This window comes from Geotrypetes seraphini, chromosome 6 (assembly GCF_902459505.1).
Source record: "Geotrypetes seraphini chromosome 6, aGeoSer1.1, whole genome shotgun sequence".
Lineage (NCBI taxonomy): Eukaryota > Metazoa > Chordata > Amphibia > Gymnophiona > Dermophiidae > Geotrypetes > Geotrypetes seraphini.
In genome coordinates, this window is record NC_047089.1 from 141,822,849 (window position 1) to 141,844,904 (window position 22,056).

General features: G+C 44.3%; 1 protein-coding gene across 1 annotated transcript in view; it reads right to left on the reverse strand.

The window, feature by feature from the left end:
* The window catches only part of LOC117362913 (fibrous sheath-interacting protein 2-like), a 655,319-nt gene that overhangs the window by 430,610 nt on the left and 202,653 nt on the right, over positions 1 to 22,056 (reverse strand). The window contains exon 4 of the mRNA XM_033950005.1: positions 6,790 to 6,879. Within this exon, the coding sequence (XP_033805896.1) occupies positions 6,790 to 6,879 (90 nt within the window). The remainder of the gene's footprint in view (positions 1 to 6,789; positions 6,880 to 22,056) is intronic.

Here is a 22,056-nt window from a genome sequence, read left to right on the forward strand (position 1 = left end):
GATTTTGGATATGTTAAGATCCTGAGCATGAACTGGATCTTTATGGATTAGGACTCCCAAATATTTCACAGCTCCTTGTGACCATGGAAAAGAGAAATGAGCCAGATCTGAGGAGGAAATATGGTCATTGAGAGGAAAAATCTCTGACTTCTCCCAATTGACAGAGTATCCAGAGAGATGAGAGTATTGGGAAACAATGCGGATGAGATGGGGTAGAGAGACAAGAGGATCTCTGAGAAAGAGAAGAACGTCATCGGCGTAAGCTGCTAATTTAATGTCTCGATTGATGAGGGAATACCTTTTATTAAGGAACACTGTCGGATAACTGATAGTAGAGGTTCCAATGCTAAATCAAATAATAATGGTGAAAGGGGACAGCCTTGACGGGTACCTCTGTGAAGGGAAAATCTGTTAGAGAGAGAGTTATTAATCAGGATACGGGCCGTGGGTTGTCGATATAATGTTTCTATCCAATCTGTGAAAAAGGAACCAAAGTTGTACCATTTCAGTACTCGGAATAAGAAAGGCCACTCCACTCGGTCAAAGGCCTTTTCAGCATCAATAGCCAGACCAATCACAGGCTCCGACATTGTTTTGGCGTGAGCATTGATATGATGAAATAAGCGTAAATTATCTCCTATGTATCTTTGTTTGATGAATCCTGTTTGATTTTATGTACGAGGGATGGGATCACTGTGGTAAGTCTTAATGCTAGTAGTTTCGCCATGATTTTGTAATCCAAATTGAAGAGAGAGATAGGACGAAAGTTTTTAACCAAAGTAGCATCCCTATCTGACTTGGGAATAACTACAATGGTGGCCTCAGTGAAGTTAAATTGTTTGTCCGGAGTGGAGTGGAGGAAATCGTAATATGTTAGAAGTTGAGGCGCCAAGAGAGCTCGGAAACTTTTAAAAAACTCACCAGTAAACCCATCTGGTCCAGGGGCTTTCCCAGTGGGTAAGGAGGATATAGCAGTCTCAATCTCATATGTAGTTATAGGAGCATCTAGCTTTGCTTTAATAGATTCCGATATGGTCGGATGAGCTAAAGAGGCAAGAAAAGAATCTATGTCCGAATCAGGGGCCGAAAACTCAGATTGATATAGGGCAGTATAAAATTTTTCAAATTGGGAGGAAATCAAAGATCTGGTTTTGACTAATTGTCCTAATGGGTCTTGAATAGCTGAGATGTGTAAACGTTTTGATTTGGTTTTGAGATATCTAGCTAAAGGGCGACCCATAAGATTATCTCCCATATAGTGACCAGAAGTTGAAATAAAGATATCTCGTCGGGCCGTGCAGGAGACCAAGGTATTATATTCATATTTAAGGTTTTGAATACGTTGGAATAAGGATGGATCATGTAAATGGGTAGACATATGTTGTAATTCTAGGATTTTGATAGAAATTTCCAATTCTTTTTCTTTTTGCATGGATTGTTTCTTTTTCCAGGAAGCAAGCTTAATCAATTCACCTCTGAGAGAAGCTTTGTAGGCTTCCCAAACGATAGAAGGACAGATTTCTGGATCTTTAGTATTGAGTTCGAAGAATTCCGTAGTAAAGGATTTGATTTTGTCCACTATTATCTCATCTAAGAGTAGGGCATTGTTAAGTCGCCAAGAGGGAGATTCTTTGTGCGGAGCAGAAACAGATAAATGTAAAGAAATAGCCGCATGGTCTGTAAGAGATATTGGGTGTATGATAGTGTTTGTCACATCCTGAATGAGAGAAGAGGAAAGAAGAAAGAAATCAATCCTCGAGTAGGTGTTGTGTGGCGGTGAAAAGTGGGAATATTCTCTACCTTTTGGATGCAGTAAGCGCCATGGATCTACAAGGGAGAAGGCTTCTTTTAAAGCATGCAGAGCTGCAAAAGATCTGGATTTAGAGGGTCTGCAAGAGGATGATCTGTCTATGTAAATATCTTGAATTTGATTGAAATCCCCGCCCAATATAAGAGAACAAGAATCGTGTTCAACTAACGCCAGCTGAAGGTCTTTGAAAAAGTCTGGGTGGTCCAAGACAGGAGCGTAAATGTTAAGGAACACAAAATCTACAGAGTGCAACGCAGCATGCACCAGACACCACCTACCGTCAGAATCTGTTTTAACAGAGTGGACAACAGGGGATAGCTTGTCACTGAGAAGTATTGATATCCCATTTTTCTTCCTCTGAGTTGCAGGGGAATATAAATGAGTGGAATATCCCTTCAACTTAAATTTCAAGGAGGCAGCGGGCGGGAGGTGGGTCTCCTGTAAATAAATCACATCAGGATGTTTATTAGACACATAGTTGGCTATCTTTTTCCTTTTAATAGGATGGTTCAAACCATTCACATTAAAAGAAAGGATATGTAAGTCAGCCATAATCTATTATATGCGGTGGTAGGACGTAGTAGATATCACCTTTATGAGAAAAAAGCAAATGACACAACCAGAATATCAAGCAGACACTTCTGCCAGAAAGTAGAAATAAAGAAAGCATAAGAGAAAGAGCAAATAGACTAGCAGTGACAGCATAATACAAGGTCAGAAAAAAGAAAGACCAAACTATCATGCATGGAATAAAACAGTTTAAGGGTGCTCCTGTGAGCATGGAGAAGTAACACATACGGAACAGCTAACACTACTCCACACCCACTCAATTTGAGAAACATGAGAGTGGTGTGCTTATTCACACAAAACAATAAATTGTACAGTCATGTACTAGCAAACTATAACAGCAGAAAATATTAACAGCAGGAACCAGAGGCAAGCAAAAACATCAGTAGCTCAGCATGTCAGCGCATTTTCAGAGAGTCCAGGAATGCAGCCAGCTCCTCAGGATCAGTGTAAGAAGTAGTGCGGTTATTGTACGTAACTTTCATCCTGGCAGGGTACATAAGACCGTATTTGGCTCCAATGTCTTTGAGCTCCTGCCGGTGAGAGAGAAAAGCCTTTCTCTTCAAGGCTGTGGTTTTAGCCAGATCTGGAACAATGAAAAACTTCCTGCCTTGATGTAGCAGCTGAGGTTTAGATTTTGCTGCTGTGAGGATCTGTAATGTGTGCTGAAATCTGAGGAGTTTAGCCACAATAGGCCTGGGAGAAGATGCATGTGCAGAGAGGTGAGATGGCACGCGGTGAGCACGCTCTATTTCCAGCGGAGGTGAGAAGGCAAGACCCAGGGTAGCAGGCAGGAAAGCAGAAAGAAAGGCAGCCATATCAGAGCCCTCCGATGATTCAGGTAGCCCAATAATTCTTAAGTTGGATCTTCTGCTGCGATTAGAAAGATCTTCATAGTCTCTTTGTAAAGTAGTAATCAGTTTGTCATGTTTAGTTACAGTTTCTTGAAGGGAGGGTATGGCAGACGTTTTTTCCTCCAAGGCATCCAAACGGTGACGGGCATCAACAAATTGGGAGTTGATTGCCTCTATTTCCCCCCTTAAGAGCTTAGTTTCTTCAACCTGCTCCTGTATCATGCCCCGGATTGATCTTATTTCTTTCAGGAGCAGGTCAAGTGAGGGCTCGTCGTTTTTCGGCGCCATTTTCTCCGGCGTGCTCGGATCGGGTTTCAGCCTCTTTCCTCCGAGCGGCGCGGGTGGAGCGGTTTCGTTTTTCGCCGGTTTCGGTGGCGACATGAGGGACTCAGGCTGTAAGATCTTGCTGAAAAACGCAACGTTTTTGCGAAAAAAGCACAATTTAAGCTTGTTCTGGGTGTGGGAGCAGAGGAACAGCTATGCCATGCGTGTAGACTCCGCGGCAGTCAGGCCACGCCAACAGTTATATAAAATTATCTCAACTAAACTATCTTATTGGAGAACCTCTCACATTATAGGATGATCTTAACTAATTTTGCAATGGTTTGTGTCATTTTTGTATGTTCATATGTAACAGGTTTGGATCATTACTAAACTGTCTCTTTGAATTCCTGTTAAATTTGGGGCTCTGCAGGGTATAAGGAAAGATTAGATTCTTACCTAAAGTTATCTTTTTTTCTTGTAAATCCACGCTCTATTCCTGGACAAGTGGGTTATGCATCTCTAATCATTAAACAGATTATAGGTTCCCTTTTCCAGCCTGTCCTGAAGGAATTCCAGTATCAGAGGTACCGATGCCACAGATGGATCCTCCTGCTTCTAGACATATCAAGTTTGATAACAGCTCCAAGTTTTTGCACAGGCCACCACTGTTAACTTCTTTTTGCTGTGCAGGAGAGTAGCAATCATGCCCAAAGAATAACCTCTGCGGACTAAGGCTGCACATTCAATAACAAGGCCCTAAGAACAACGCGGCCCAGATCCTGCAGCACAATCGGGCCCTGTGTGAGAAGACAAGGAAGTCTGAGCCCCTGGTCCAATTGCAGATGAACCAGGTTGGCGTAACATGGATGCCTTGGCCAGTCAGGCGCCACAAGAATCACCCGAACTCTATGCGCCACGATCTGTCTCAACAGATGGCCTATCAGGACCACGGAGGGAAGACATAAAGACGGCCCTCTAGAAGCCAAGGCTGTAACAGTGCATCTAAGTGTTCGCTGCCTGGATCACCATGGCAGCTGAAGAACCAATCCACTTTCTTGCTGACCACCGACACCATGAGGTCGAACATCGGATGACCCCCCCCCCCCCCCACCGGTCCACTATGCAGTCAAACGGTCTCTGAGACAGAGACCATTCTCCAGGATCTAGAGGCTGATGGCTGAGATAATCTGCCTGGATGTTGTCTACCCTTGCCACACGTGCAGCGGAAATCACAACAAAGTGGTTTTCTGCTAACCAAAAGAAAAGCCAGGCCTTCATGCACAGAGAAGAACTCCTGATGCCCCCTTGGTGACTGATATACACCACTACCGTGCTGTAGTCCGAGCAGACACACATGGCCTGATTCCAGAGAAAACGCTTGAAGTGGAGGAGAGCCAGATGAATCGCCCGAAGTTCCAGGCAATTGACTGACTACATCTTCTCAGAGGGGGACCACTGGCCCTGAACCAGACTGTCAGGCAAAGAACACCCCAGCTGAAGAGGTTGGTATCCATCGTCAGGACCACCCAACTGGAGATCTAGAGGGGAAGAGATGCAACCACCAGGCTAGACTGTTCCAATCCACTACCATCCAGGGAAGCCAGGCATGCAACGGGTCTTGCAGTAGACTCCAATGGTTAATAAGCGCATCCTGCAGCGAGCACAGATGAGCCCAAGGAACCACATTGATCATCGCTACCATAGACCACAGGACCTAAAGGTATCTATCAGGCAGTCGGGACTAGTTTCCAGATGAAATGGCGAAGGTGCTCCTGGCAGGAAACAGGCAGGAACACCTTGTTCCGACCCATGGCAAAGCGAACTCCCTGGTATTCCAAGTCTTGTGTTGGCTCTAGGTGGCTCTTACAGAAGTTGATCACCCAACCTAGGTGCTGAAGCAATTGGGATGACTTTGCAAACCGCCAGAAGCCTCTCGATACTCCATCAGAGCCTGGATTATCCAATCATCCAGATACGGGTGAACCAGAATGAATGTCCACAGGAGGGCTGCTATCACTACCTTGGTGAAGGTCCTGGGCCTGGTAATGCCACTGAAGAACATGGAACTTCAGGTATCTCCTGTGTTCCGGAAAAAATGTGAATATGGAGATATGCCTCCATCAGGTCCAGAGACATTAAGAACCGAGGCACTCACCAAGCGCACCGTTTCCATCCTTAAGCAGGGAATTTTGAGATCCAGGACCAGTCTTCAATCTTTGGAGCCTTTCTTTGGCACAATAAAGTATATCAAGTATCTACCCAAGCTGGCGTCGTGCTTCAAAATGGGCCGATCGCCGCAATGCAGAGCAACCTTTAAACTGTTGCCTCCCCACCGGTCATCTTTTCTGGTCTCCCTACTAGGGAGTCCAGAAAGAGCTCTGTCAGGGGCTGACCCAGCACTTGGAGGGATGGTCCTCCATTCTGCCAGGAAAACCAAGAGCCCCCTCCCCCAATCTGCAGAGGAGCAGCAAGAGGCCTGACATCAGACCTGTTTCTAAGATGTCAAAGCTGGATGGCAGCTCGTTGATTGCTGGTATCATGAACCGCCTAATCTCTGTTTGGCATACTGAGAGGAACACTGCTCTGAGCAGAAAAGATTAGCTTCTACTGTTTCACATGTATTAAAGCAACTGATCTCCTGTGGAAAGTCCTGAGGTAAGAGGGGAGGGTCTTAAAAATTATGTAAATTATGTAAATGAGTTTTCCTACAAGCAGTCTTGTCCAGGAATAGAGTGGAATTGTACAAGAAGGGGGAGATATTAAGACCTGTGGAGGAGATTCTTATAGATCAAATTTGACTGTTGACAGGAAGGATTCCCAACCAAGGCCACAATCCTCTTTCTTAAATCAGAGCTGGAACGGAATACATCATTGGCTCTATGTACAGGAATAGCTGGTTAGATTTAACTATCCCTGCATCTAGATTTGACCAGTCAAACTAATCAACTACACTTAAAATCACTGCTAACCACTTTTTCTTCCCTCCAATTTAACTTTATTCTCAGAACCACCCAAAATTTGAGCAGGTAAATAAAAGCAATCATATTTATTTAATTAACATTGGTTTTTCCAAGGAGCAAGTCTAGCACCTTATCCTTTAAGTAGTTAGAATTCTTGAAAAATGCCCCCACCCTACCAAGTTAATAGACACATATAGTTAATATACTGTATTTGTCATTCATACACCAAAGGAAGCAACCTACCCTTGAAAAACACTACACAGAATAAATCCTTAGAAATGATTACCAATCTAACACTTTGTTCAGTAAGAGAGAATTTAAATTAGTTACCTACCTGTTCTTTCATATAGCTTCTTTCAAAGTCTAATTTAATACTGGTCAGGTATTGTCTGTATTCATTGAATTCCTTCAAGGTACATACAATCTAAATGAAAAAATATTAATGATTACCAGTAAATCATGTTTGTATGCTGCATAATCTTATACGTAATCAAAAAACTATAGCTCATCAATTCATAATGTCACAGAATCAAATGTTATTAAGTCATGATCATCAGCCTTTTCAACAATTTTTATTCTTATTCTTATTATTTATACTTCACTGCTTATTTTATATACAAGAGAATATATACTGAAAGACAATACAAAGATTAACAGAAAAAGAAAATGAAAAGAAAAAGTCCCGAAGAGGTGCTGAGTGAGGATCTGCTAAGGTGAAGAAAAATGCCATTGAAATATCTTACCCACTGCATTCAAACTTGGGAAATGAAAAACTTGGGCTTCAGGAGGTTATTTCATTGTCTATCTCTTTTACTTTTTAGTTCAGTACTTTTTAGTTCAGCAAACCCAGTTTAGGCAATAGGGTAGCATTTAGAGTCTCTGGCCCAGATGCACTAAAATCGTCGTTAAAATCTGGTGGGTCGCTGTGGTGCTGAAAGATTGTTTGGTTTTAAAATGGCAATCGAAATTCAGACAACTTTGCATGCATATGAGTTTCGTGGAGGTTTGCCATAATAGAGCAGCTTTTAAACTGAGATGTGGGGGAAAGCCAACAGTTGCCCAGGAGCGGATAGTTTGGAGTGAGGTTTCCTTGGAGGATACTATTGAAACAGGATATTTAGGGAGTCCCGGTAGAGAGGTTCCAATAATGATGAAAAAAAGCCAGGAGGATTTAAGAGGAGGGCAGAGTAAACGACTCACATTTTTCCTTTCTTCTCAGCAGCCTGTAGTTGCAAGGAAAAAACACAATTTGAAGTGTCTGTATGCAAATGCTAGAAGCCTAAAAAATAAAATAGGAGAGTTAGAGTATATAGCACTAAATAATGAGATAGATATAATAGGCATCCCAGAGACCTGGTGGAAGAGGACAAATTATATCGCAAGGATAGAGTAGATCAAATTGGAGGGGGGGGTTGCGCTATATGTTAAAGAGAGAATTGAATCAAATAAAATAAACATTCTGCATGACATAGATAGCAGTATGAAATCCTTATGGATAGAAATTCCATGTCTGAAGGGAAGGAACATAAAGGTTGGGCTATAATACTGTCCCCCAGGACAAAATGAGCACACAGATGGAGAAATGGGCAACACTATAATAATGGGTAATTTCAATTACTCAATCACCTCAGGAAAAGGGCATGTAAAACCACCAAATAATCAATACCCTATATGGAACAGAGGACTCAAAGACACTGCAAGGCCTCACCAACACATACACACGCTTCATTCACTCATTTGCAAATGGAGAAAAAGCCTTAGTTCTGCTTCATATGGCAAAAAACTCCATTTCACATAAATAACCACTTGCACACGTGTGAAATATAAACAATGATGAAAAATAGGCATCCTAGCAACCCTTAGAGACCACCATGTAAATCAGCACACCAGGAAAAATTCAAAAAGTGATCATATGGATAAATTAGCACCTCAGCACAACAGTCGCTAACATTGCTTCATAGGCAGAAAAAAGCAAAACACTGAGCTGCCAATAGAATGCAGGCTCTCAACAGGGCACCCGCAATCAGTGCTCATACACCCAGACACCGCAGCCAGTTGACCCGATGGGGAAATCTCCATTTCGCCTCGCTGCATCAGGGGTTTAAATCTTACTGCATCACAAGCAACAAGTCAGAACCCTCCATGCATAACACACTCCAACTCCATACATCGATCAAATCGGGAAAGATTCCGGAAGACTGGAAGGTGGCAAATGTTATGCCGATCTTCAAAAAAGGTTCGAGGAGAGATCCGGGAAACTATAGACCAGCGAGTCTGACCTCGGTACTGGGAAAGATGGTAGAGGCGCTGACAAAGGACCGCATCATTGATCACCTTGACGGACACGGTCTGATGAGGACCAGCCAGCACGGTTTCGGCAAAGGAAGATCTTAAGAACAACATAAGAAGTTGCCTCCGCTGGATCAGATGTTTGCAATTTTCCAGTCCTCCGGGATCTCCCCAGTTTTCAAGGATAGATTACAAATTTGTCAGAGTGTTTTTGCTATCTTGTTTCTTAGTTCTTTTAGTACTCATGGGTGGATTCCGTCCGGGCCTGGTGATTTGTCGCTTTTCAACCTATCTATCTGTTTGAGGACATCCTCGTGGCTTACCTCTATGTGCGACAGCTTTTCTTCTTGATCTCCACTTATGATCTCTTCGGGTTCTGGTACATTGGATGTGTCCTCGTTTGTGAAGACCGACGAGAAGAACTTGTTTAACCTGTCAGCTACCTCTTTTTCCTCCTTTACCACTCCCTTTCTGTCTCCATCATCCAACAGTCCTACTTCCTCCCTCATCGGTTGCTTCCCTTTAACGTATCTGAAGAACGTTTTGAAGTTTCTTGCTTCCACAGCCAGCCTCTCTTCGTATTCTCTTTTTGCTTTCCTAACTACTTGAGGCCATTCTTTTTGGTGTTTTTTGTGCTCTTTCCAGTTGTCCCCGTTTTGGTCCTTTTTCCATTTTCGGAACGATTTTTTCTTGTCACCTATCGCTTTCTTCACTTCATTTGTTATCCATACCGGATCTTTTGTTTGATTTTTTTTGCACCCTTTCCTAAACCTGGGGATGTACAGGTTTTGTGCCTCTTGCACCGTGCCCTTGAATAGGGACCAGGCTTTCTCTACGGTCTCCATCCTTTTTGGGCCATTTTTGAGCTTCTTCCTCATAGCATTGTAGTTCCCTTTCTTGAAGTTGAGCGTTGTCGCTATGGTTCTCTTCGCTTTCGATGTTCCTACTTCCAATTTGTACTGGATCATGTTGTGATCGCTGTTTCCTAGCGGCCCTACTACTTCCACATTCTTTGCAGGACCCCCTAGCCCGTTGAGGATTAGGTCGAGAGTGGCATCCCCTTCCGTGACAAGTTGTTCCATGAAGCAGTCCTTCACAGCCTCTAGGAATTCTGCTTCCCTCGCACTGTTGGAGCTTCCAATACTCCAGCCTATCCCGGGGTAGTTAAAATTCCCCATTACCATCACACTTCTGCTTTTGCATTCCTGCCTCAATTCTGTTTCTAGTTCTTTGTCGTTTGCTTCTGTTTGTCCAGGTGGGCGATAGTACAGCCCCAATTTTATGTCAGCCCCATAAGAACGTCTTCGGACACCGACTAGCCCGCCTGCTTCACAGGGCTTTAAACTAGGTAAGTCGGGGGAGGGTACCCATTCACATATTAGTGCAGAAAGGAATTATCCTGATGAGGTGAGTCGAAACTCCACTTCCATGTCCAAGGTAAGTACCCACATTGCAAACAGTTCTTTAGGAGTTGCACCGACTCGGGTAGGATACGCCTCACAGGGACTTAGCAAACACAAGATATGGAGGGCCATGTATGTCAATACACACAGTTTAGGTAACAAAATTCTAGAATTGGAGGCTGAAATAAGGAATGCCAACCTAGATGTGGTGGCAATATCTGAAACTTGGTTCACGGACTCACATGGGTGGGATATGGCTATACCGGGCTACAATCTACTTCGTCAGGACAGAGAGGGCAGGTTAGGAGGGGGGTAGCTCTATACATTAAAGAGGACATCAAAACCACCAGGATCACAGATGTCAAGTACACCGGGGAGTCCCTCTGGGTAAACCTGGCAAGAGGCAGATAAAAATGCCTGTATCTAGGTGTGGTATACAGACCCCCAACACAACTGGAAGACATGGATGCAGAATTAATTGAAGACATAGAGAATAGCACTCTACGAGGAGAAGCTGTACTGCTAGGGGACTTCAATATGCCTGATGCAGACTGGAACTCATTTTCAGCGACAACCAGCGGTAGCAGGAGGCTCTTAACCTCCATAAAGGGAGCACGTCTCAAACAAATGGTAACGGAGCCCACTAGGGCCCAGGCGATCCTCGACCTGGTACTCACCAACGGGGAAAGCGTCTCAGAGGTCTCAGTAGGAGATACGCTAGCCTCCAGCGACCACAACATAGTATGGTTCAACCTTAGGAAAGGCTTCTCTCGATCAAACACGAAAACAAAGGTACTCAATTTCCGGGGCACAGACTTCGCACGCATGGGAGATTTCGTCCATCGGACGCTGCAGGACCAAGCGGAGACCGATGATGTAGAAGCTAAGTGGTTAACACTGAAATCAACCATACATGAAGCAACTAGCCGCTTCATAAAATCAGTAAATAAACAACAAAGAAACAATAAACCCCAATGGTTCACCGTGGAGATCTTGCACCTCATTAAGGAGAAGAAAAAAGCGTTTCTCTCCTACAAGCGCATGGAGAAAAGAGAGGCAAAGGTAGAATATAGGACCAGGTCTACAGCGGTCAAAATGGCAGTTAGGGAGGCAAAATTTCGAGTGGAAGAAATTCTGGCAAAAAACATTAAAAAGGGGGACAAATCCTTCTTCAGGTATATTAGTGACAGAAAAAGGAACACAGGCGGGATAGTACGCCTTAGAAGACCGGACGGAAGTTACGTGGAAGCAGATTCCGATAAAGCCGAACTACTGAATGAATACTTCTGCTTAGTCTTCACCTGTGAGGCACCGGGACACGGTCCGCAGTTGAAGGCAACACAAAGCACAGAAGACCCGTTTCAGAATTTTCAGTTCACACCAGGTGAAGTTTACAGTGAACTGGCAAGACTCAAGGTGAACAAAGCCATGGGACCAGACAATTTGCACCCAAGAGTGCTCAGAGAATTGAGCGATGTCCTGGCGAAACCGTTGGCTGAGCTATTCAATCTCTCCCTAAGTAAGGGGAAAGTTCCCCTGGACTGCAAACTCATGGAAACACTAATTAAAAGCAAATTAGACACGATCTTGAATGAAGGGAATCTTCGAGATCCCAGTCAGCATGGATTTACCAAGGGTAGGTCCTGTCAATCCAATCTCATCAGCTTCTTTGACTGGGTAACAAGAAAGTTGGACTTGGGAGAGTCTTTGGACGTTGTGTACCTGGACTTCAGAAAAGCTTTTGACAGTGTCCCACACCGCAGGCTGCTAAGCAAGATGGAATCGATGCGGTTAGGAGAGACACTAACTGCATTGGTCAATGATTGGCTGAGTGGCAGACTTCAGAGGGTGGTGGTTAATGGTACCCTCTCTAAAACATCGGAGGTGACCAGTGGAGTGCCGTAGGGCTCGGTCCTGGGTCCACTCCTTTTCAACATATTCATAGGAGATCTGACTCAAGGGCTTCAAGGTAAAATAACACTATTCGCCGATGACACCAAACTATGTAATATAGTAAGTGAATGCAGTTTACAGAATTATATGGCGCAGGACCTGCTTACATTGGAAAGTTGGTCCTCAACCTGGCAGCTAGGCTTCAATGCTAAGAAATGTAAGGTCATGCACCTCGGAAGCGGAAATCCATGCAGGATGTACTTCTTGAACGGAGAAACTTTAACTAGGACTTCAGCAGAACGAGATTTAGGAGTAATCATCAGTGCAGACATGAAAACTGCCAATCAAGTGGAGAAGGCTTCATTTAAGGCAAGGCAGATATTGGGTTATATCAATAGAAGTTTCGTCAGCCGAAAGCCTGAAGTCATGATGCCATTGTACAGGGCCATGGTGAGACCTCATCTGGAGTACTGTGTGCAATTCTGGAGGCTACATTACAGTAAAGATGTGCGCAGAATTGAATCGGTTCAGCGGACGGCCACCAGGATGATCTCGGGGCTCAAGGGTCTCTCGTACAAAGAGAGACTGAACAAATTGCAGTTCTACACTCTCGAGGAACGTAGGGAGAGGGGAGACATGATCGAAACATTTAAGTATCTCACAGGACGTGTCGAAGTGGAAGATGATATTTTCTTTCTCAAGGGACCCTCGGCCACAAGAGGGTACCCGCTCAAACTCTCCTGTAGAGTCTGTACCCTGGTAGTACTACGACCCATTTGTTTTCCTCAGTCCACCATGTTTCCGTGATTCCAATGATGTCTAAGCCATCTTTTTTGGCCGTGACTTTCAGTTCTCCCATTTTGGTCCTCAGGCTTCTTGCATTTGCGTACAAGCAAATTAAGTCCTGGTTTTATCTTTTTCCTGTTTTTCTTGTGGTTTGCTCCTCTTGCCGCTCCCCTCGTGAGCTGCCAGCCCCTGAATTTTGTTTCATTCCTCCCCCTTCCTTTGGTGCGTCTTTTTCGTCCTCAACCTGTTTCCTCGTTTCTGCCTGCCCTTCTAGCTCCTGCTGTTTGCTCTTCCTCTTGTTTTTTAGTTTCTCTTGAGCCTTGGGCCCCTGTAGTTTGTCTTTTGTTCCTTCCCAGCAGTTTTTCCTCTCAGTATCTTCACTTAATACTCTTGTCCAAACCATCGACGTCAGGTCAACTGTCGGCTTTCCCCTTCTTCTCAGTTTAAAGCCTTATCTATTCCCTTCTTGATGTTGTTCGCCAGCAGTCTCGTTCCCGCCGTGCTCAGGTGTAGTCCGTCCCTCCTGTAGAGCTTGTTCTTCCCCCTAAAAGTTGTCCAGTTCTTCACAAAGAGGAAACCTTCCTCTTCACACCATCTCCTCAGCCATGCGTTTATTGCTTGTAGCTCGGTCTGCCTCTTCACATCTGCCCTCGGTACCGGCAGGATCTCTGAGAATGCTATCTTCTGTGTCCTCAGCTTCAGTTTCCTCTCCAGGGTCTTGAACTGCTCAGTTAGTGTAGTCCTGCTGTAATTTCCTCTGTTGACATCGTTGGTTCCAAAGTGGATCATCACTACTGTCTCTTCCGTCTCAGCTCCTTCCAGGATCCTCTCGATTCTGTCGGTGATGTCCTTCGTTCTTGCCCCTGGGAAACATGTCACTAGCCGGTCTTCTCTCCCTCCTGCCACGTGACTGTCCACTTCTCTCAGGATTGAGTCTCCCACTATGATTGCAGATTTTCCCTCCTTCAGCTTTCTCTTTGGTCTCAGGTCTGTATCCTTGGTGCAGTTCAGTACTTCTCCCTCAGGGTTTTGGTGAGTCTTTGCCTCCTCTGCTTGCTTGATTTTTCCATAGGGTTCTTTATCCTTGGTGTCTGGTTGTTTCAGTCTTCCATCTGTCGGTTCTTGTCTGCGCTGCTGGTGGTCCTGTTCCTCCACCCTCCTGTAGGCCTCCTCGATGAATCTCTCGAGCTCCCTTACTTGTTCCTCAATGTGGCTCTCTCTTGTGGGGTCCTCAGTTGTCCTGTACGGTTCTTCCGAGATGCAGAGTCCTTCCAGCTCCTGGACTCTGTCCTGTAGTCTACTGACCTCCTTCTTCAGGCTTTCCAGTTCCTGACACCGACTGAATATGAACGCTTGCCTTCCCAAGGGGAGATAGTCGTACATACGACACCCGGTGCAGTACACTGGGAAGCTCCTCGGGGTTCCTGCTGCTTCCATTCTTCCTTCTAGTCCCTTGGTGTGTGGTGTGCGAAAGTGGTCCCTGCTGTGCAGCTGTCTGAAGAAGAGAGAAAGAAAAAGAAGGAAGAAAGAAAGAATGAGAGAGAAAGAAGTACTTGTGACTTACGTTCTAGGTTAATCTGCTGGGTGGCCTGGTGTCCTGGCTCATTCTTAGGCTCCTTCGAAAAGGCGCTCTCGCTAAGACGAGCGCCTTTGCCGCTCACCTTCGCTGCACGCCGAACGGCTGGGCGCCCTTGGCTCCCTTCCTCTTAAAGGAGAGCCCGGGCGCCGATGCGACCTGTGATGCGGTGGGGGTGGGTGGAGCTACCTCTCGCCACGACCCTGATCTGGCTTCCACCCTTCTGCCTGCCTGCTCTGTTTTCCTCCCCTCAGCCTCTCCAGCTCTCTCCGCTCTGCAAAAAACAAAAGAAAAAGAAACACTGCCGTGGTTTGCCTTGTGCCTCGGCTCCCTTCCTCTTAAAAGGGAGCCCGGGCGCCGATGCAACCTGTGACGTGGTGGGGGTGGGCGGAGAGAGCCGGAGAGGCTGAGGGGAGGAAGCCGGAGCAGGCAGGCAGAAGGGCGGAAGCCAGATCGGGGTCGCGGCGAGAGGTAGCTCTGCCCACCCCACCACGTCACAGGTCACATCGGCACCCGGGCTCCCCTTTAAGAGGAAGGGAGCCGGGGCACGAGGCAAACCTCGGCAGTGTGTCTTTTTCTTTTGTGTTTTTGCAGAGCAGAGAGAGCCGGAGAGGCTGAGGGGAGGAAGCCGGAGCAGGCAGGCAGCCTCTCCAGCTCTCTCCGCTCTGCAAAAAAACAAAAGAAAAAGAAACACCGCCGAGGTTTGCCTCGTGCCCCGGCTCCCTTCCTCTTAAAGGGGAGCCCAGGGGGGGGCACTAGCGAGCCTTGGAGAAGAAGGCAGCTTGAATTTGAGCTCTGGCTGAACACTGCTTTTGAACTGTGTATACACATTTTTCTCGCCATCACTCCTGCTTGCAAACCTTACCGTGTGATTAAGGATTCTTTCCTGTACCCTTGCCGCACGATGTCAGCGTCCAAAGGGGGTAAGCGCACAAAAGTCGACCCTCTCTCCCCTGTCAAATCGCAGGCCTCTAAGCCTGACGACGCGCCTATGTCTGCTTTATTAGAGCTTCGTGCTCTAAAAGACATGCTTTCCGAGACCAACGCAGGCATTGAGGACATAAAGCAAGACTTGTCTGTAATGAAAACATGCATTTTATATTTCCGTACACGCGTGGAATCTCTAGAGCTTAAGCAACGCGCCACCGACGAGAACGTCAAGGATCTGCAGCGCCATTTTAAGCGCGTGGTGCAGCTGGAGAAGGACTTGGATGAAGCGAACGACAGGGCCCGTAAACAGAACTTCAGAATTCTTGGTTTATCGGAGGGTCGGGAGGACCAAAACCTGATCAAGTTCCTGCAAGATCACCTTCCCTCCTTGCTAGATTTAACTTTCGCTCAACCCTTTGAAATTGAATTGGCTCACCGTATCAGCTTACAGCGAGTGCCACGCGAAAACTTTCCTCGCCTGATCATCGTGAGCCTACTGCGCTTCAGCCAAACCATCGAGATTATGCAGAAGGCTAAGATGAAGGCGCCTTTGAAATTTGAAGGCAAGAACTTGATGTTTGTAATGTAATGTAATGTAATTTATTTCTTATATACCGCTACATCCGTTAGGTTCTAAGCGGTTTACAGAAAATATACATTAAGATTAGAAATAAGAAAGGTACTTGAAAAATTCCCTTACTGTCCCGAATGCTCACAATCTAACTAAAGTACCTGGAGGGTAATAGAGAAGTGAAAAGTAGAGTTAGAGGAAAAATAAAAATAAAATAAACATTTTAACAAGACAGCATTGATCTAAATACTTTGGAAGGTAGAAGAGAGGAGAGAAAGGAATAGAAGCAGAAGGGGGAGCCGTTGAACAGTAGAATTCTGGAGAAATTTAAATGATAGAAATAGAACAAAACAAAGACAAAAGGCAAAACAATAGATAAGATTAAAGATAAATCATAAGCTGGAAAGAAAAATAAAATAAAACTTTGTCTTCAATCCACGGTTTCAGCGTCAGTGATGAAGTGAAGCAAGTAAGTTTAGGAGTTTAGTTTGTCCCGGATCTTAGCAAAAATTCTGCACGTCTGCGAAAGCAACTTCTTGAATATCGACCCAGGCTCAAAGCTCTCAATGCCCGCTTCGGGATGTCTTACCCTGCTCGACTGCGTGTCACTATCAACAACCGCACCAAGGACTTCACAGATCCTAACCAACTCGGCGATTTCCTGGAATCCATTTCTCCTAGCACTATCGATGCTACATGAACCTTCTCCTCTAACTTGACTGTTGTTTTTCCTGATTGCATTTGACTATGATGTTAGTGCACTGTTTACTTCAGGCTACTCTTTATTCTTCTATTTCTCAACCCTCTATGCTTAATAGGCTTGTGCACCTCTTAAATGCACTCTGTCTCAATCTCTTTTGATAGTCATGTAAGTGCTACCACTTATTTTTCCTCTGCTCCAATCTGCTCCTTACCTGTCATATTCTTTCACTCTGTATCGATGGTATGCCCAGATCTCACATATGCTTACTCCCTACATCTTTATTTCTTTTTCCTTCTCATATGCTGCTTGGGGTCTAGATATACTTCCCCTTTTCTTACTCCTTTCTTTGTTTCTACATTTCTCTTGCCTTCTGATTGCCTCCTGTCCTGATCTACTATCTCAGCTCCTCTCTCTTAATCCTCTGCTTTCCTTTCTGCTGACTTTACGAATTAAGGAGATCTCTCCATGGGCTCTCTTTTCTTTTTATGTTTTTAATTTGATTGTAATGTTGATTTGTTGCTCGTCCACACGGACATAATCATTGTGTATCACCATGAATGTTATATTGATTGCAGTGTTCCGCTTTGGCTCGTTCTGGCTTGTTGTCTTTTTCCCACTCTCTCACCCGTTTTGTCCACTCCCTAGGCCAATGGTTTTGTTCTGGTTTGGGGAGCTTACATTATATAGAAATGCTACTTGTTGCTGTATACCTGTACGCAGTATATGCTCTAAGAATTCACCTTTGTTGTTATGCCCTTCAAATGTGTTTCTCTCAATGTGAAAGGACTGAATAACCCTTTGAAAAAGATCAAGATACTTCAATATTTGACTCAGTTACATCCAGATGCCGTTCTTTTACAAGAAACGCACCTTGATGCTTCGGAATCTTCCAAATTTCTATGTAACTGGGCTCTACCTCCCATTTTCTCGCCTGCTCAGGATAAGAAGAATGGGGTTCTCATACTGATAAAGAAACATCCAGATCTTCTGGTAATAGATCAAGCTTGTGACACTGAAGGTCGCTGGGTTAGAGTGTCACTATCTCATCGTCACTCATCTCTGGTTATATACAACATCTATGCCCCCAATAGAGACTGCCCTACTTTTTTTTATGATATAGCAGACTCTATCATCTCATTGGGTGCTACACCAGTTCTTGTCGGTGGTGACTTCAACATTGCTTTAGACGCCTTATTAGATAGACAGTCGTCTGCTCCTCATAAGCCGACTAAAGCATGGACTGCTTTGCTGGATATTATTCAACATTTAAACTTATGTGATCCCTGGAGAATCTCTCATCCATCCAAACGTACCTTCGCTTTTTTTTCCTCACCACACTCTTCCTTTTCACGAATTGATTTTTTTTTTTACATCTGCCTCTTTGCTTTCCAGTGTGACTCATACAGACATTCACTCCATCCTGGTGTCAGACCATGTTCTGATCAGCATCGAACTTAATTTGTGGAACTTAGCTACTCCGAGACAGTGTTGGAGATTTGACTCTTCTCTCTTGAATGATACTGAGTTTGTGGATTATTTAACGCCTCTAATTCACGAGTTTCTTGAATTTAATCAAGTTGACCAAACAACGTGGACCACTTACTGGGATACTCTTAAGGCATACTTAAGAGGCTTAATAATCTCCTACAAAGCTAGGAAAAACAAAGAATCTGCCCTACTTCGTTCCAAAATGGAAGCGCAGATTTCATCTCTTGAAGCTCTCTTTAACCGTGATTCTTCAAACATAGCTTTACTGAATCAACTTGGGGATTATCGGCTCCGATACAATGCTTTACTAGCAGATACTGCCGGGAAGACCTTGTTCATGAAAAACTCGATTTACTATGCTGAACATGACAATTCTGGCCACTTGTTGGCCAACTATTTGAAATCTCAAACGGAACGGTCCTTCATCACTTCAATAAAATCGAAAGCTGGTGAAGTTCTTACTTCTAAAATGGACATATCGAGATTTCATGATTATTATGACGAACTATATACTTCACAGTCACCTGCAACGACTATGATTGAGGACTTCCTTCAGGGGATCACTTGTCCCAGTCTCACTCCTTCGGATAATGAGCTCTTCTGCTCCCCAATAACTGATGCTGATATCACAGATGCACTATTATCCATGGCTAAGGGGAAAACACCTGGCCTTGATGGGTTCCCGGTAGAATTCTATGTTACCTTGATGGGTTCCCGGTTATTCTATGTTAGCTCTCTTTACTCCTATATTGCGGGGCCTATATACACATCTGATCCAATCTCGAGAAATCAAAGGATCCTTCACTGAAGCTGTGATAGTAGTGTTACCCAAAGTTGGCAAAGATAAACAACAAGTTCATAACTATCGCCCTCTGTCTATGATAAATGTAGACGCTAAACTCTATGCGAAGATCCTAGCGGGCAGATTGCAGCAGATCCTATCTAGGCTGATCTCATCTGAACAGACTGGATTAATGCAGGGTCGTCTCTCTCATGATAACACCAGATTATTTTTCCATATATTACATCGAGTGGCTACTCTGGACACACCTCACCTGGCTCTTGGGCTCGATGCAGAGAAGGCCTTTGACAGAGTAGAATGGCCTTTTCTATTCTGTACTCTGAGGAGATTTGGCTTTTCGGAACCTGCCATTGATATGATTAGAGTCTTATATACCTCTCCCTCTACTAGAATCCTCATTAACAACCAACTATCGACTTTCTTTCATCCAAGCCGTGGTACACGTCAGGGGTGCCCATTGTCACCTTTGCTTTTTAATATTGCATTGGAACCTCTTCTTTTATCCTTCAAACAGAACACTGACATTAGAGGCGTAAGCATGGACCAGTTCTCTGTCAAGTACTCGGCTTACGCTGATGACATACTACTGTATACCTCTCAAGATTCCATCTCTTCCATCCTGGATACCATCGCTGCATACGCTCATGTCTCTGGCTACAAACATAACCAAACTAAATCTGAAATCCTGCCTCTTAAATCATCCGGAAGTTAAATATGACCTTCAACACTTCAATTTTGAATGGGCGGACATGGCATTGAAATATCTAGGAATATACTTTGCCCCATCCATTGACGAAACATTGTCTCTCAATGCCAACAAACTACAGTCCATGGTTAAAGATCTCTTATCCCGCTGGTCTCCTTTATGCCTCACCTGGTGGGGCCGATTAAATACTATTAAAATGGTGGTGGCGCCTAAGATCATATACTTTCTGTATATGATCCCCATTCTTTTTGCCGATACCGTTTATGCTACTATGGAAAGAGCTCTCGCTGTCTTTTTGTGGAACTCTAAACCTCCGAGGATAGCACTGACCAAACTGAAAGCTGGCAAAGAATCCGGGGGAGTCAACTTCCTGGACTTTCGTTCCTACCATGTTGCCTTCCTACTTCAGCAAACCTACTGGTTCATGCCAACCACGTCTGTATACTCACCACTGTGGTACGAATGGGAGCCATCCTCTTATAAAAACCAGCCTCTCCATCATTTGCCCTTTCAACACTTACCTAAATCCACCTGCTCCATCTATCATAGTGCTAAATCTGCAGTGGCTTTATTCGAGAAGCACCTTGAGCACCCATGGTCTACCACCATGCATACTCCAATCTGGAACAATCCTGCTTTTAAAATTCAAGGTACCTGTATCCAATGGCCGGACTGGCAAAGTTCTGGAATCTGGACTATTCAAGATCTTCGTGATAACTCATGGCTGTCTTTCGCCCAGCTACAAAAGACCTTTGGTATTGCTAGCTCTCAACACTTTCGCTGGATTCATCTGATTCACTGTATTTCTTCAACAATACGTGTTTCTCCACTCACAACCGACTTTCCTAGTCTGCTGTCTATGTTTACTAAATTACACGCTACTAAAGGTTGTGCATCTAGATGGTACAAATGCTTGCAACTGGAAACTTTTCACCAGCCTCTTGGCACTGAGCAAACGTGGGAATTTAATTTACAAATACCTCCTCTACTCGACGTATGGAGAAGTATATGGACTACATCTTTATGCTCCTCTTGTTCTTCCTCACGTAAAAAAGAACTTCCTAGCATTGGTTCTGAAATTGTCCCCTTTCAGCTTCTCTGAGTGCCCCCTTGTGCTTGTGGTTCCCAATAATCTGAAGAATCTGTCCCTTTCCACCCTCTCTATACCTTTCATGATCTTGAAAGTCTCAGTCATGTCTCCTCTGAGTCTCCTCTTTTCAAGGGAGAAGAGCCCCAGCCTTCCCAACCTGTCTGCGTATGAAAGGTTTTCCATACCTTTTATCATTTTCGTCGCTCTTCTCTGGACCCTTTCAAGTATCGCCATGTCCTTCTTGAGGTACGGTGACCAATACTGGACACAGTACTCCAGATGCGGGCGAACCATCGCACGATACAGCGGCATGATGACTTCCTTCGTCCTGGTTGTAATGCCCTTCTTAATAATACCCAACATTCTGTTTGCTTTCTTGGAGGCTGCTGCACATTGTGCCGTTGGTTTCATTGTAGTATCTACCAGCACACCCAAGTCTTTTTCAAGGTTACTATCCCCTAGCACTGACCCCCCCATTTTATAGCTGAACATCGGGGGTTTTTTCCCTAAATGTATGACCTTGCATTTCTCTATATTAAAGCGCATTTGCCATTTGCTTGCCCACTCTTCCAGTTTGTTTAGGTCCCTTTGTAGGTCTTCACATTCTTCCGTGGTTCTAACCCTGCTGCAGAGTTTGGTGTCATCCGCAAATTTTATAACTTCACACTCCATCCCCGCTTCTAGGTCGTTTATGAATACATTGAACAGCAGCGGTGCTTAGGATAAATGACTGTACCAACAGCCTAAAGGAGAAAAGTTCAAAATATGGCCTAATTGTTCAAAGCTTCCACAACAGAAAATAACATTTTCTAATAAGAGTGTTAATGTGAATATCAAATGATAAATTTCAATCAAATGGATTCCCCAAATTTTAATAACTTATAACATTATACCATTTAAATTTGTGAAATCTTCCTTGATCTTATTTGAAGGAGAAGCCAGGAAAAATTTTGTTTTGTCCGGATTAAGTTTTAGTCTGAAATCTTTTATCCATGTTTCTACATCTTCTAAAATAGTGAGTATGAATTGTAAAGTACTCTTTGAGACAACTACAATCAGAATTACTACTGTAATATCATCTGCATAACTGTGGAACTTAACTCCAAGGGAGGAAACTTAATTCCTAAGGGGGCTAGATACAGGTTGAAAAATGTGGGAGATAATGGGGAACCCTGGGGCACCCCACATAGATTTTTCCATTTAGGAGAAAATGAATATTCAGAATGAACCTAGTAAGTACGACTTTCCAGGAAACCCCGCCTAAACCAATTAAGAACATGGCCAGATATTCCAATTGCGTTCAAACATCTCAGCAGAATTTGATGATCTACTAAATCAAATGCATTGCTGAGATCAAACTGCAT